Source organism: Nyctibius grandis, chromosome 6 (assembly GCF_013368605.1).
Source record: "Nyctibius grandis isolate bNycGra1 chromosome 6, bNycGra1.pri, whole genome shotgun sequence".
Taxonomy (NCBI): domain Eukaryota; kingdom Metazoa; phylum Chordata; class Aves; order Nyctibiiformes; family Nyctibiidae; genus Nyctibius; species Nyctibius grandis.
Window position 1 is genome coordinate 56,653,236 of NC_090663.1, and position 14,441 is coordinate 56,667,676.

General features: G+C 43.6%; 1 protein-coding gene across 6 annotated transcripts in view; it reads left to right on the forward strand.

Annotated features, from left to right (window-relative positions):
- Positions 1-711: 711 nt before the first annotated feature.
- The window catches only part of PDLIM5 (PDZ and LIM domain 5), a 142,358-nt gene continuing 128,628 nt past the window's right edge, over positions 712-14,441 (forward strand). For 3 of the 6 annotated variants that reach the window (XM_068403181.1, XM_068403184.1, XM_068403185.1), the window contains exons 1-2: positions 2,973-3,081; positions 3,832-3,973. In XM_068403181.1, coding sequence (XP_068259282.1) covers positions 3,878-3,973 — 96 coding nt within the window. In that variant the 5' untranslated portion in view covers positions 2,973-3,081; positions 3,832-3,877. Of the gene's footprint in view, positions 821-2,938; positions 3,082-3,129; positions 3,209-3,831; positions 3,974-14,441 lie in introns of those variants that run through there. The other 3 variants (XM_068403182.1, XM_068403186.1, XM_068403183.1) reach the window with 3 other exon arrangements.

Here is a 14,441-nt window from a genome sequence, read left to right on the forward strand (position 1 = left end):
CACAGGCAAGTATATAACATAATCTGATCAAGCGTCACCTTAGAACCAGTTTGATTTCTTGCACCCACTCCCATGGAGAGGCTGGGCCAAAAACCTCCCTTTCTTCCTTCCTGGCAGACCCCTACCAATTTCTGACCTGAATTTATTCACGGCCACTTCACAGCCATTTGTTCTTGTGCCAGCATTGTCTTTTAGCTTGAACAGCTCTTCTGCCTCACTGCTGTTCCCCACTTTGATGTACTTGCAGGACGGGTATATCCCTGTCAGTCCTCACGTTACTCCACGTTAAATAAACCAAACTCTTTCGTAAGGTCTCCTGCTCTGCTGCTGGCTGCCTCTGCATCTGTACCAGCCTGTGTGGGGCTGTATTGAAGAGACTGTACATTTGATGCAGTGGGGGCTGCCTGGGGGGCACCTTGGGGGCCGGGGCCCTTTGCTCCCGCCCAGCACAGCGGCCCCTTCCCTCAGGCGGGGAACTGGAGGGGCAGCGGCACACGGAGAGCCGGCACCCCCTCCCCGCTCGCCCTGCGTTTCACAGGTGCGCCTCGGTTACTTGTGTGTAAAGCACAGGGGGGAAAGCGTGCATTTCTCTATTAAAAAAGTTATAGCTAGGGACCGCCCGGGAGCACTGCTTTCGAGTCTTTCCAGTCCCCGCTCCGCACCGCAGTCCCGTCCCGTAGCTGCCGGGCCGGGCCGGGCCGGGCCGGGGGAGGAGCGGCGGGAGGCGGAAGTGAAAACAAGACCGTGGGGACGGGGCCGCCGCCGCACAGACGCGTCGCGGGTGTCCTCGCTTCTCCGCGCACTGCGCCGCGCTGCTGGGGTGAGTGGCGGTCCGGCCTCTGCCGGGGGGGAACAGAAAAAAAGGGGGGTCGGGGAGCAAAAAGTCAGCAGGTTGGACGGGGTTTTTAAAGCTTCACGGTGCTTATTTTAATTTATTTTCTTTTTAATTTAATGTTTTTTGTCGTGGGCTGGGGAGCGCCGGGCCGGGCTGCCGGCCGCGCCCCGTGGGCAGCGCGGGGCCCGGGTGTCGCGGGTGCGGCCGCGGGGAGCGCGGCGGGCAGCGCCCGGCCCCGGGGGCAGCGCCTCGGAGCGCCGTGCGGTGCCTTGTCCCGCGGCTGTGCGGCACCTGCGCGGCTCACTGCCCTGGGCCGACGCGCTGGCGTGCCTGTGGGGCTGCTCGGCACGGGGCTCTGGGGTGCCGTGGTCCCCAGGCTGTGTGGCGCCCGTGGGACTGCGCGCCGGGGTGCCTGTGGGGCTCCGTGGGCCTGGGGCTGTGGGGGCGCCTTGACCGAGACCCAGCGCTCTGGGGGGCTGTTGGGCCCCCAGCTTGCGGTAGCTGTGGGGCTTCTCGTCCCGGGGCGCTTAGAGGGTTTCGGTGGGGGAGCTGGGCAAAGGGGGTGCTGGGGTGCGGGGGCCTGTGCTGGTGGTGCCCCCCAGGCACAGCCACCCCTGGTGGGGGGCAGGGGGGCCCTGCTAGCCACCCCCAGGCCCCTGGGGCTCTGTGCCCTGGTGGCAGTGGTGAAGGCGAGCGTTTCTGCCTGGGTTTTGAAATTCCCCGTTCCAGCAGTAGATCCACCAAGTGTTTGATCATCTAAATGAAAGTTGCACAATTTCTCTCTTAGCCGGTTTGTTTGCACAATGAACCCTACATGAAGCGGGGTTGGTGGGTTGCAGTTCTTTCTCTTAGATGTTGCTCTAGCATATTTTAAGGAATATGTTAAATTAAACTTTGAAGAGATGTCCTTTGTCTGCTATTTCTTCTTGTATCTGTGAGCCTGGAGATGCAGAACCGAGGGGATGAGAAGGGAAAGATGAGTGATGCATGGCATTTCAGCGTGCAGTCTCTTCCCTCCTATTTGTAGTTGCTACAAATGAAAAAGAACAGTATCCTTTTCTAATGCAACTTAATATTTTCCTAGATCTGTTAATGTAAGTAGCTGTTACTCAGTTAAAAAAAGTGCTACACAAGTGCTTCAGTTTTAACCCATAGGTAAAGCCTTCTGCCTGTGCCGATGAATTGCATGTGTGGTGGTTGCTAGATGCGGTTTGCTTTTCTGCAGTCTCTAATTTATGGTGACCTGTCACTGTAGTGGATTTCATTTAGAGGGAATGACAAGAATTCGTATTTCTATACAGAAAGAAATCTGTGACTAATTAAAATCCTCTTTTTATAAGGAATTCGGTGCACAGAGCGATTAAACGAGCTGTGGTTCTCACTTTAGGGGTGAGCGAATCCCCTAAGAGTCCTATCTCAAATTTGTTGCAGGTGTTTTGTTTCTTTTTTTTCTCTCGTCAGCCCCGTGAGAGCTCAGTGGTGTGCGTTTTCCCCCTCTGCACACTGGTGCTTGTTGAGACTTTTAAGGGTGGGTTGAGTGAGCGCCTGAGGTCAGAGCTGCCCCTTTGCTGGAGGCCATCAGGCTGGGGCATGTCAGGAACTGCCCAGGTACCCAGGCACCTCTGTTATCAGCTCCAAATTCTGCTTCCTAATATAGATCTTGTTCTGCCCAATGCCAGCAGCCCTGTTCTGGTTACCTGAGTGGCCGTCGGTGTGAATAAAGTTTCCCGTTTGATTTAGAAACGGGTCTGAGCAGCGGATCCCTGGGGCTCTGGGAGGTGAACCCCGAAACGTGTGTTGCTGACGGCTTTCTTGGGGAGTGACATTAAATGTCCTTTCCCGCACCCACCCGCAGGGGCTGTGTGACAGCCCCGCTCTGAGAGTCTGCGAGGCTGGGCTGTGTTTGCAAATAATCCACCACCTTCAAAAGCATAACACCACTACCCCTGCAGTGTATGAACAGGTAAAAGAGGGCTTTGCAGAGCTCGGTGGGGTTCGTAGCCCGCTTGCTTCTGCTTGACTGAAGGTCCACCTTAAACGTCCCTGTACGAGTATGGAATCTCGCTGTGCCCCGGTGTAGTCTTACACCAGCCCGCCCTGGTGTGCTCCTGCCTGGCTTCAACCATACAAAAATAGACGGGATCCACTACCTAAGATGTCATTGTAACGTTACTGATCAGAGGTGAAACTGAAGCCCTTCTCTTTGACGCTGAACAGCAATTAAGTGCCTTGGTTGCCTTTTAAAGGTAATTTGTTACCCATGTTTGTGGGGAGGGGAGGGAGATACTCATTGAATTTTGCTTTGGTTTTGCTGCCTCAGTGTTAAGTTGTAACCATGGATATTTTGCTTTAGTTCACAGCTTTTATTTGAGGGTTGTTTTTAATATCTATTTTGTCTGTAGCATTGTTCTACCAATATGAAGCTATGCTATAAAAATAAAGTCACAGGGATTTTATTTTCTTCTGATTAACTTCAAAGTTGTGATGTTTTGACATCGTTTTGAAACTGTCAAGACATAATGTGTTTAGAAACAAGCTTTGAGCTGATGACATGGCAGCATATGATGTTCATTTTGTTAGAAACGCGTGTGCCAGTAGTGCTAATTTCTTCCATACTTGGATTTCAGGGATACTATCAATTCATGTTTGTCTCAACATTGACTTTTTTTAAGATGAGCTTTAGCATTGGGTGCTTTTTTTCCCCTCACGTAATATTTTGTTAGAAAGAAGTAATTGTCAAATGTCTCGGCACCAGAAGTTCTCGAAGTCCCAAGTCCATGTTACCAGTTCCCTAGTTACGTTTTTTCCTAAGCTATGGAGGAAAACAACATGTGAGGAATAAAAGCACAAGTAAAGACAGATCTGGTGTGGGTTTTTTTGGCTGTTTTTATGCTATGGAGGGGAACACAGACAAAGAAAGAAGGCTTTCAGAATGGTAGACAGTGCCTTTTTTTTTTAATCATCTTTAAATTTAAAACTCTGATCCTTTTCCGCAGGCGTCAGTTCTTTGGATTTGGATTTGATCCTCGAATACTAGACACCATGAGCAACTACAGCGTGTCTTTGGTCGGCCCGGCTCCTTGGGGCTTCAGACTTCAAGGGGGCAAGGATTTCAACATGCCTCTGTCTATCTCTCGGGTAAGTGCATTTGCCTCTTTGCCTGCATGTGGGTATCTGTTATGCTGTGGCCAACCTGCAACATTCAGAAGTAAGTATGCAAAGCCATTAATTACAGATGCTGGGGCTCAACTTGCCCTGTGGCATGGAGGGTTGGTTGAGGGGTGGGGTGGAAAGTTGGGAAAGTAAATCTTTATTGTCTGAAAGAAGGACCTGTTCATTTGAAATGATTGTTTTATCTGCATTTATTTATGCAACAAACAAAAGAAACCACCCTTGAATTCTCCTGCCTGCTCCCACCCAGAAAACAGCAATGCCGAGGTTGGAGGCTGGCAGGAAACAAGCAATTTTCTGCGCAGGGCTAAGCCTGTGCAGTTCAAAGGGGAGGCAGTGGGGAAAAAATCATTCATGTTATCCTTGTTTATTCAGCAGCTCTTAGCAGCTTGGGGATCTTGTGGTGTCTGTTCTTGCAAATCCCACTATTTACAATAAAAAGGCACTTAAATGACAGTGGTTATAAATAGTGATTCATCAATGTGTGCCTGAGTGAATGTGCCAGTTTTTTACGAGCGTTTTATGGAGTATGTGCTCTGAACTGGTATTCAAAGGATTTGAGGAACTAAGTCAAAACAAATGTGATCTTTGTACCCGGGCACTATCTAACTGGTTTCCTACTTTAAAAAAACACGTTTTCAGGGAAGGCTTTGTCTTTCAATGTGAGTCAAATTTCAAAGCCTTCCTCAGATGGCTGAAGCCATCTTCACATACAAAATATAGGGACAAACTTTGTAGTATTGAATTTATAGGATCATTGGAAATCTCTGGGTGAAGAAGATGGCTTCTGATGACTGTTTACCCTGGCACTTTTAAATTTGATTTGCACTGTGGAAGCATTTATATACAAATGTCCCCTTCTCTGTCGACAGCTCTTCTCCCCCTCCTGCATATTCATATAGTTTGGTGACAAAGATGAATTATTTTTTACACCTGTTGGGACTGCAGAATTGATACTACCCTGGGAGACGGAGCAGGTTTCTATTTGGGTTTATGCATCATGGCATATTTTTAGCTAATCTCAACTAGCAATTCAAACTCTGCCAGTTCATTTAGACTTGGCTTATCCTATCCACCTGTGGATTGTGCTGGTGAGGTTAAAATACAGTTTGGCTCTGCAAAATTATTTTTATATGACTAAAAGGTACTGGAGAGCTGTAGAAACGCTTGTGTACAGATGAATACAGCTGGTATCTGAGCCAAAAAGGGGTTGAGAAGCAGTTTATTCCCAAATTCCAGTGATTTTCAAGCTAAATTGTAATTCAGTTTCTTGTTCAGTAGCTGGTTACTCCTACACTAATAAGAAATTTGAACTGGGGATATGGATAGCACTCTTCTGATTTGATGGTAGAAGTGCTCTCATGACAAGGATCTGCAAAAGCATAGGCTCTTGCCTGCATAGGGTGCTTGTGCATGGTACTGATGAGCAATTAAGCGCTATAGGCAGTAAACCTTAGTAAACAACTACTTCTAGGAAAGGGTAGTACTTTTTTGTAGGGGCCTCTGCTGTCCTGGTGATCTAGAGTGCAGTCCCGCTGTAAGCAGGCTTCCCATCTAAAAGTTTCTAAAGAGGAAGCATATGTTGGAATTAGCCTAGACTACTACTTTATTGCAGGAATCAAATACGCTGTTGCACAGAGTAGCCTAGGGGAATTGGCCAAATAGCTGCCTATAAAACCCTCAGTTATGGAGTTCCCTAATGACAAACGTCAGTGCCCACAAGAGCAGAATGTAATGAAAGATGCGGACCGAGTGGGTTTAGGACTTCAATTTGTGCATGGGAGGGGGAAGCACAATATCCAATTCACCTATTATACATGAGCACTGCTCTGCAGCTGAACTGTTTCTTCTTATTTGCAGTTAAGAGTGCAAATATTAGACTGCCTGGTACTCTTTTCTTTTTTTTGGATCAAAAAAATGTTTAGTTCTGGTATGCCAATCCAGCTTTGGCCCGAGAGCTGGAAGAATTCAACGCTGTGTTCCTGGTATGCTAGAACAGCGTGTACCATTCCCCCCCCCAGCCCTTCTTTTCCTGATGTAGCATAAATGCCTTCCTGTATCTGAAGGCTGCTAATTAAATTATTTTAGCAAAACAGTAATGAGACAGCAGAATTATGTTCTTTGGCAAGGAGGACTTTTTTGGTTTTGTTTTGTTTTTAATTTGTCCTCTTAAATGCTGAGGATGAATCTGGCTGTGCTGCTGAGGGCTAATTTCCTGCTTTAGTTTAAACTCCTTGAAATTAAGTTCAAATAAAGTACAGTTTATGAAGCACAGAAAATACACTGGTTTCTAAAGCTGTTTATCTGAAAAGTTAATCTCTTTTTACTAATGATTTGAGCAAATTAAGATCTCATATGCTTCCTTGGAGAAGGTTTTTAGTAAGTCATTCGGCTTTGTACAGAATGCAGTTTAAATGGGTGTATTCTGTGTTGCATCTGTAAGGTAAAACGAACCTGTTTTGTTCGCTTCAGTTGAAATTCTTAATGTCAGCAAAGGTGTAACAGGTTAACATTAATGCAGGGGTAGCAGTAACATTTGATTTTTCATAAGCTAGGATATTGTAGACTAGTTGCAACATCATAACTGATACCAACAGGTATTGCAGGGTTATGTCAGTCACTTAATATAGCTCTCTTAGTGCTTTAAAGTTGCTATGTATACTTATACAGCTGTGCACATTTAATGGTAAGTAATATATGTGACGTTAGGGATATAGCCTAACAGTTAGTGGCGTAAATCAGTACAACAAAAAAGTGTGCAGCACTTGTTACGTACACTTGTATCTGGCTGGACTTCAGCAGGGTGGCTTTTCACAGTCCTCCTCCTTACCTTGCAAACAATTGTAAAACAAGTTGGTCTTTACCCTTCAACCAAGAGTAAAGGGTGGGCTGAGGTGGTAGATCTACATCTTTTATTAGCAGCCAAGTGTTAAAGCGGCTCAGGCCACCACATGTAACTGTACTGTACGGCTTCCAGGTAGTTTATTCTGTAGTGGTACTTGTATAATGAGAGATTGCAAACTGTGACCAGTTAGCCTGCAGTGAAGAAGGTGGAAATTACTGGAGCCGAGGTATGCAAACTTAGATTATTCTGAGTTGCTGTTCTTACTTTTTCCTCATGGCATTTTACATTACTTAAAGAAGCAACTGTTCTCCTTGTTCCTTCAAGACCTATGTTGTGATGCAAAACTGAAAAAAATGGAAAGCTAGAGCAGATAAGAACAAATTACTGAGATATGAGGTTAATTATGTTCTGGTAGCTGTTAAGTAGCTATTGTAGGAAATGACTAAGATTCAGACTTTTTCCGTATGGAAGAAAAACCTTAATGCCTGTCCGTCTATCTGTAGTATATGTAGTCATGTGAAATGATGTTTGCCATAATGCGATTGTCTTCATATGAATGGATTGATTGCTTCTCAATCAACACAGACCAGTGAAAAGGCAGCTACTTAACAGGCATCTTCATCTCCACCTGGTAGATTTGGGAGGCATTGTCCCAATACTTTGATTGTTGGCTTCCTCGCAAGAATTACATCACGAGTCCTCCTTGTTTCTCAATTATTTCCAAACAAAATTTATTTCCAAGTTGCAGGATGTTCTGCTAAACACCAGCTGGGTCAAAAAAGACTATGGGACCGAAGTATTTGCAGCTAAATTATTTTGGTTTTAATCATGATTGCCGGTAATAAGGGATCTGCTATTGCTGATATCCGTGTAGATGTGTGGTCTCGGATAAATCGGGCTGACACTAGGGATATGTCCAGTTTGGGAATAACATTGGTCTACACTGAATAGATCTTTGCCTTCTAGATTTGTTTGTGCAAGAGTTTTTCTTCTGCTGAATTAGAATAAAGAAATGCAGTTTTGGAGATCCAAACACACCCCTCCTAGGTAGGATTCCTGGAGTGGCTCTTGGACATGCTAAGTATTATATTCACAGAATTTGGGGTTAATGATATCTACAACATGGTCTGTGTTGTTTACATGCAACACAGTAGCTTTTAAAACAATACACACTTCTTTAGGTTTTGAATTAATATTATATTTGCTTTACTTTTTTGGGAGTTGGTTAGTTCCCAATACTTAATTAACATAACCAGAATAAACTCAGTAAGCATGATTGTAGCATTAGAATTGTCAAAACTGCTGTCCTCTGCAGATTGAAATAGTGTTTGCTATTGATGTATTCATTACGTTATGATGACCTGTGAGAGGTTTAGATATTTGTTCTAAATGTATGCTTGAAATGTTTGTAGCCTATCAAAATTTTAGTGGTGCAGTCTCTAAACAGTGCTTGTCTCTGTTTTATGGCAGTTTTTACAACTAGAAACAAGGAAATACTGAAGTGAAACTATAGTTTGAACAGTAACGTAGCCTATGTGCAATATATACGCTCCCACCTAATGCAAATACATAGGATGTTTTCTTGTATTTAAAAGTTACTTTTTTGTTCAATTCTGGTGGCAACTCTAGCCGTCTTCCTTCAGAAGATGTTTCACTATTTGTCTTTCTCCACCTGTAAAAATTAAATGGAATATGGTCGTCTTAAAATGCTTGACCTGACTGATCTGTTTTTCTACTGCAACTTCTTTCAGTGTGTTGTGTCCTCCCCCTGCCAGCTTCTTCCTGCTTCGCTGGCCACTTTGCCTCTTCAAAAAAAAACAAACCAACCAAAACCCCTTAGAAATAGTCCCTTCTTTTCGCAGTTTTTCATTTTTCATTATTTCATCTTTTTCAAGTCGTCTTCTGTGGTGGTGTTGCAAGCTTATAGTTGATGGAAGGCTCAGGATAATGGATGTGTCAGCAAGCAGTACACCCAGGGAGTAGGTGGAAGAGCAACTCACTTTGGGATGAAGTAGGGAATGCATGTGCAGCCCATCAGCTGCTCAATATCCATCCCACATGAGCATACTGACATTCTTCATGCTGGTATTGGGAAGTCACTATCAGAGGAGTTGTCTCCTCTGCTCTCCCACTTTCTTTCCTTCCTGCCCAGGTACATACATGGTTACCCAGCAAGTTGTCCATGTGGATGGAGCATGTGTGATTGGTTTTGCACAGTGTTTGCTTATTCAGAGGTTTGGCCTTTGGCCTTATTAATATTTGGAAGCAAACTATTTTAAAGTCATTAACATCTGTGAAAATAATGTTAATGAGAAGAGAATAAAGGAAAATTGTGCTTTGAATGGGCCTACAGCATGTCAGCTTTGATTGACTAGAGTCTGGCTGAGCCTCTTCCCCTTGCGTTTGCATGAATTATTTTATTAAGCCATATGTGTCATTACCAGTAAAATTCATTTTTGTGTAAGTATGAAACAAGTTATTGCAGTAGGGGACTGGGGAAATGGTCTTTCAAGCAGGCATGTGAAATAGGAGAGAAACGCTAAAAGAACTGCTGGCCTGACCAGTGATAATTGTGTTGGTAACTTTATGCTTCATCCTGGAAGCTACTGAGAGCTACTAAGCCCTAACTGGCAGCTGCTGGCATTGCTGTGCTGGTTTGATTTGCTACCGAGTTGTGATGGTTTGCACAAAATACGGCTGAAGATGTATTCCACTGCTGCAGCTTCCTGGTACGGGGTCGGAGATACTGGCAGATGTGACAGCACTTACCTGCTGATCCTGCTCCTAGGGCCATAAATGCTGCATTTTACAGGAGCTATCAGTGCTTATGAAATGGATGGGATTAACCAAGACATAAAGCAAGAAGTGTTATTCTGTTCTGTTCAATTCTGTTTACAAGATGTGGTTTACTGAAAAAAATACTGAGAATGACAAATGAGCTACCAGTGCCAAAGTCTGTATCCTCTCCGCACCGAGTCCTGAAGGAGCAGAGGTTTTTCTCTGGGAGCAGAGTGCAATATGGACAATTATAAAGCTCCCAGCTGCACAAGTGGTTTAATATGAGCAAGTTTTTTGTTTTTTTGAAAGTCCTAAGAGTACTGGTGAGTGCTTCAGAGTTTGCATAGTTGCCTGCAAGCAACATCATTGTTTAGAGAGCTCCTCAGTTTAACTTGAAGATGGAAAGAGAGATCAGTTGGTACAGCCGTAATTTCCCAGTTGCCTCTTTTCCCGCTGCTGTTTAACCTCTTTGTGCTGAAAATTGGGAAAAGGGCCATATTTCCCCTGACCATTTTGGTTTTTTTCCCCTGTCTATTGTGCTATGCACTTTAAAGCAAGACAGATGATCACTGGAGTGGGGCTGGGAAGAAGGGAGGGCGTGGGGATGAAGAGGCGGAAGAAAAGTGTCTGCATCTTGTCTATTCATGACCTTATTTGTCAGACAGCCTCCTTAGACCAAGTAGGAAGCTAACTTATTTTAAAATAGTTCCTCTACTGATGTCATTCCCCCAAAAGTGAAGCTGAAAAAAGGAACCAACACAGCTGAGGGATATCTGATGTGATGTGTGAACATGTTCTTTTTACATTAAAAAATGCTGGTAACTCTTTTTCCCATTATAAGTGACAGTTTAGTTATAGTATGAAGAGTACAAGCTAAATATTTCATGATGGAAAAAGTAAAGTATTTGTTTGCAGTGTCCGCTTCTCAAAGACAGATGTAGTGAAAAAATAAACTCTGATTAGATGTTCAGAGCAGACGCAAAATTGGCAGTCCTTCCAGAGGCCAAAAAGCAGGACCATTTATTGAATAGTAACTGCAAAAAAATTAGGCATGTTTCCTTTGTGAGTATCTGGCCCTGGAGGCCTGACAACCTCTGTCGACTTCCCCACTGTTTGGAGATGCTATTTTTAGTGTAACTGTTTTTCTCATTATTCATTGGCCGATGGCTATCAGAAGGCATTGTGAGAAGAGACATGGTGCTGAAAGGTTTGTTTGTTTGGCTTTGGTATGGAGCCAGGAGATAACATTGGCTTTTTTTTTTTCATTTGTTTTGACTTTTCAAGAATAGATTTCATATGTTACCAATATAAGGGAAAGTGTGAGAGAAAACTCTCTCTCATGTGCCTAAAACAATGGAAATATGGGAAAGGTGATACTTGTCCTGCCAGTGGTCAGAAAGAAAAAAAAGTCGAGGCTGAGGTTTGTTTGAACAAATACGAGAAATTGAAGTACGCTTGCTTCCATAGGTGGCTCATAGAAGAATAGAGACAGAAGGAAAGGAGGCCATGGCTAAGGCCAGTGTTACATGAGTCTTTGAATGACTCAAGTCTTCAGAGCAGTGAACATATGACAAATGTATCTGTTTGGATTCCCTTATTATAAGAGGTCCTCAAGCTGAATTTGCAAAAAGAGGTACTGTGTTTTCTTAGAAGAGTTTACATGGGTGGAAGAAAAATGGTATGAACTTTGGGCACAGAGTCCTTTGAAGTGCAAGTAGCTTCAGTTACCATGTTGACTTAAAGCCTTTCTTGTGTTAAGGAGTTTATGCTGTCTTGCTGCTCTGATGTGTAATGCTGAAGGCAGAGCTGATGGGTAAGAGACTGAATGTCACTAACTCCACTAGGCTGGTTTAAATGCAGACACGCTACTGCTGTAAGTATGTCGGTAGGTGGTTGTGTGCTATACGGGTCTAGATTAGGGCTACAATGGTCTTCTCAGACAAGTTTGCTGGTAGATCAGGTTTGTAATTATGTTCGCTTCCAGGAACTGTTCTTGAAAGGGTTTTTTTCAGGAGCATGGTCATGCTGGTAATGCTGTGCTGTGGCAATTCAGTCTCATCTTATCACAGAATCACAGAATCAACCAGGTTGTTAGAGACCTCTGGGATCATAGAGTCCAACCGTTGCCCTGACACCACCCTGTCAACTAGACCATGGCACTAAGTGCCATGTCCAGTCTTTTCTTAAACACATCCAGAGATGGTGACTCCACCACCTCCCTGGGCAGCCCATTCCAATGTCTAATAACCCTTTCTGAAAAGAAATGCTTCCTAATGTCCAACTTGAACCTCCCCTGGCAAAGCTTGAGGCTATGTCCTCTTGTCCTATCACTAGTTGCCTGGGAAAAGAGGCCAACTCCCACTTCACTACAACCTCCCTTCAGGTAGTTGTAGACTGCAATAAGGTCACCTCTGAGCCTCCTCTTCTCCAGGCTAAACAACCCCAGCTCCCTCAGCTGTTCCTCACAGGACATACCCTCCAGACCCTTCACCAGCTTGGTCGCCCTCCTCTGGACTCGCTCCAACACCTCAACATCTTTCTTGAAGTGCGGGGAAACTCTCTTAGAGGGAGAAGAAAAAGAAAAAGCAGGTATTAGGAGCTTGTGCTATGTTTGCGCCGTAAGAGCAGCCTCTCTAATGACTTCCTGAAAACTAGATACGTATGGAAGTGAAGTTCAGGGAAAAGTAAGAAGAGGCAACAGAGGAAGAGAGAAACAAAATGTGGATGCTGTTAGGTTTGGTACAGCTGTGAGGAGGGGCAGATGCTACTCTGTGACTGGCTGCTGCTCAAGCACCAGCCAGCTGCATGTGCCTGTGGCCACTAAACACTTCCATGGAGCAGACCTAAGGTTTCAAGTTGGGGAATGACGGCCACCCTTATGGGACAGGCTGTCAAAAGTCTAATTTAAATGACTTGCGTGACACTGCACAGGGGTATTCCCACCCTCTTTTTTCCATTTCTCTACTACATTCATCACTCGCCTTTCAACACTGTCAGTTAATGGGATGGTGTCCCACACACAGTAGCTTTTCATCTTTTGTCACTTCAAGACACCAGTGCAGTTCCCGCCACATAGTCTCTTGTGTACGCTGACTGAAGTAGAGAGGTAGCAGGGGGACAAAATAGAACGTTATAAATTGAAGACTCTATCAAGATGCACACCCTCAAAGCAGACAAATAAGTGCTGCACCAATGGAATATACTCAGTAGTTTTGGTGTAAAGTATAGTTAGCAACCACAGAGCACAAAGAGACTTCTGCTGTCAGTCCCTTGTTTTTACTGAACAGGGAAAATGATAGTCTTCAGTGTGTTACAATCCAGAAAACTTGGAGTGAAATTAATAGTTCTGTGACACCTGGTTGACTGTTCTGTGTATATACTATCAAGCTTCAAGAAGTAGGTACCAAGTGTTGAGTCCCCATTCAAAACAGGAAGATGCTGAGCATTCCTTCAGAGATTGGTGTTTTTTCTTTTAATGTAGGCCAGAAAATTTCAAGTAGAATAGTCCATAATATTTTTCTGTAATGGATTATTATTATAATTTCTATCTCATTCTGAGTCAGTCTTGCATTAGAAACTTCATCTTTAACAGTTAAGCTTAGTAAAAGTAAAAGCAAGAGAAAATGTCATCTGATAGTTGAAAGTATTTGAGAGTATGAACTCTTGCAATTGCTATCAGCTGTGCCTGTAACAAAGCCCTGAAGTAAAATGTAATGCCTTGTGTGAAGTCCCATAGGCTAAAAAGTGGATCTTGCCAGGTCTTTAGTAGTCCTGTTGGAAAGGTCAAATGGTTTGCATGTTAACTGGATATGAAAGAAGTCTGGCTTAGCCTGGTCTATATTAAGGGATGACCTAATGCGGTATCTAGTTCTTTTCCTAACAAGTGATCGAACAATGTGAAGCACTTACCATGGGACGGCTACAGAAACATTTATTTTGTGTTAATTATTTCATAGTTCTTTTGAAGGCTTGAATAGTGATTTAGATGCAAAGCCTGGATTAATGTAGAGTGCATCAATTTCAGGAGGGTAAAACTCCCTGTTTGTTAAACTTTTGTGTTTATGAATGTAATTGGATCTTCTCTAGATATTCTTACACGCAAAATTTATTAAATGATCAAAGTGTCTCTGTTATGTGCGATGGTTGTATTAGTAGTAACAGCATTTGAGATTCCTGAAAAGGAACTCCATAGAGCAAGAAGTCAAAATGCTATAAATATGAAAAATGCAGACATAAATAAAGATGTATTTTTGTTATTAAAAAAGATTATATCACCTTAGTGGAAACTCTAGCTATAAAACATTTTTGTTCAGAACCCTTAAAAAAAAGCAGCTTTGTTGTGGAAATGCTCCCTCTGCCAGACAGAGCAGTTTAATCTCAAAGTTTGTAGTACATCTGCTATTAAAGCTTTTTCTTTCTAATGTACATCTTATACATGACAAGCCAGGTGTAGTTCCGAGTGCAATGCAGCTAGTAAGTGAAACTTTCCCTTCTTTCCTGTGAATTAAGAGGCCAAAATTGTTGGACATTTTTGGGCGGAGGGTGAGGCTCCCATGCCAGTTATTTCTACTTCTTCTCTTTGCAGTTCTAGACTTAGCTTGATGTTGTGAAAGACATGGGGAGGTAGACTAATGGGATTGCTTGTCTCCAACTTGCTTATGTGTCTAAGCAATTTATTCTGTGCTGTTCTATTTTGCTTTACCTAATGTCTTTAAAAGGAGGGGGAAAACAAGAAAAAGAAACAAAAAAGAACACTGGAGATCTACAAGCCAGAGAGCATGTGGAAGTTGGGTTGGGCTTGCTTTTATTAGA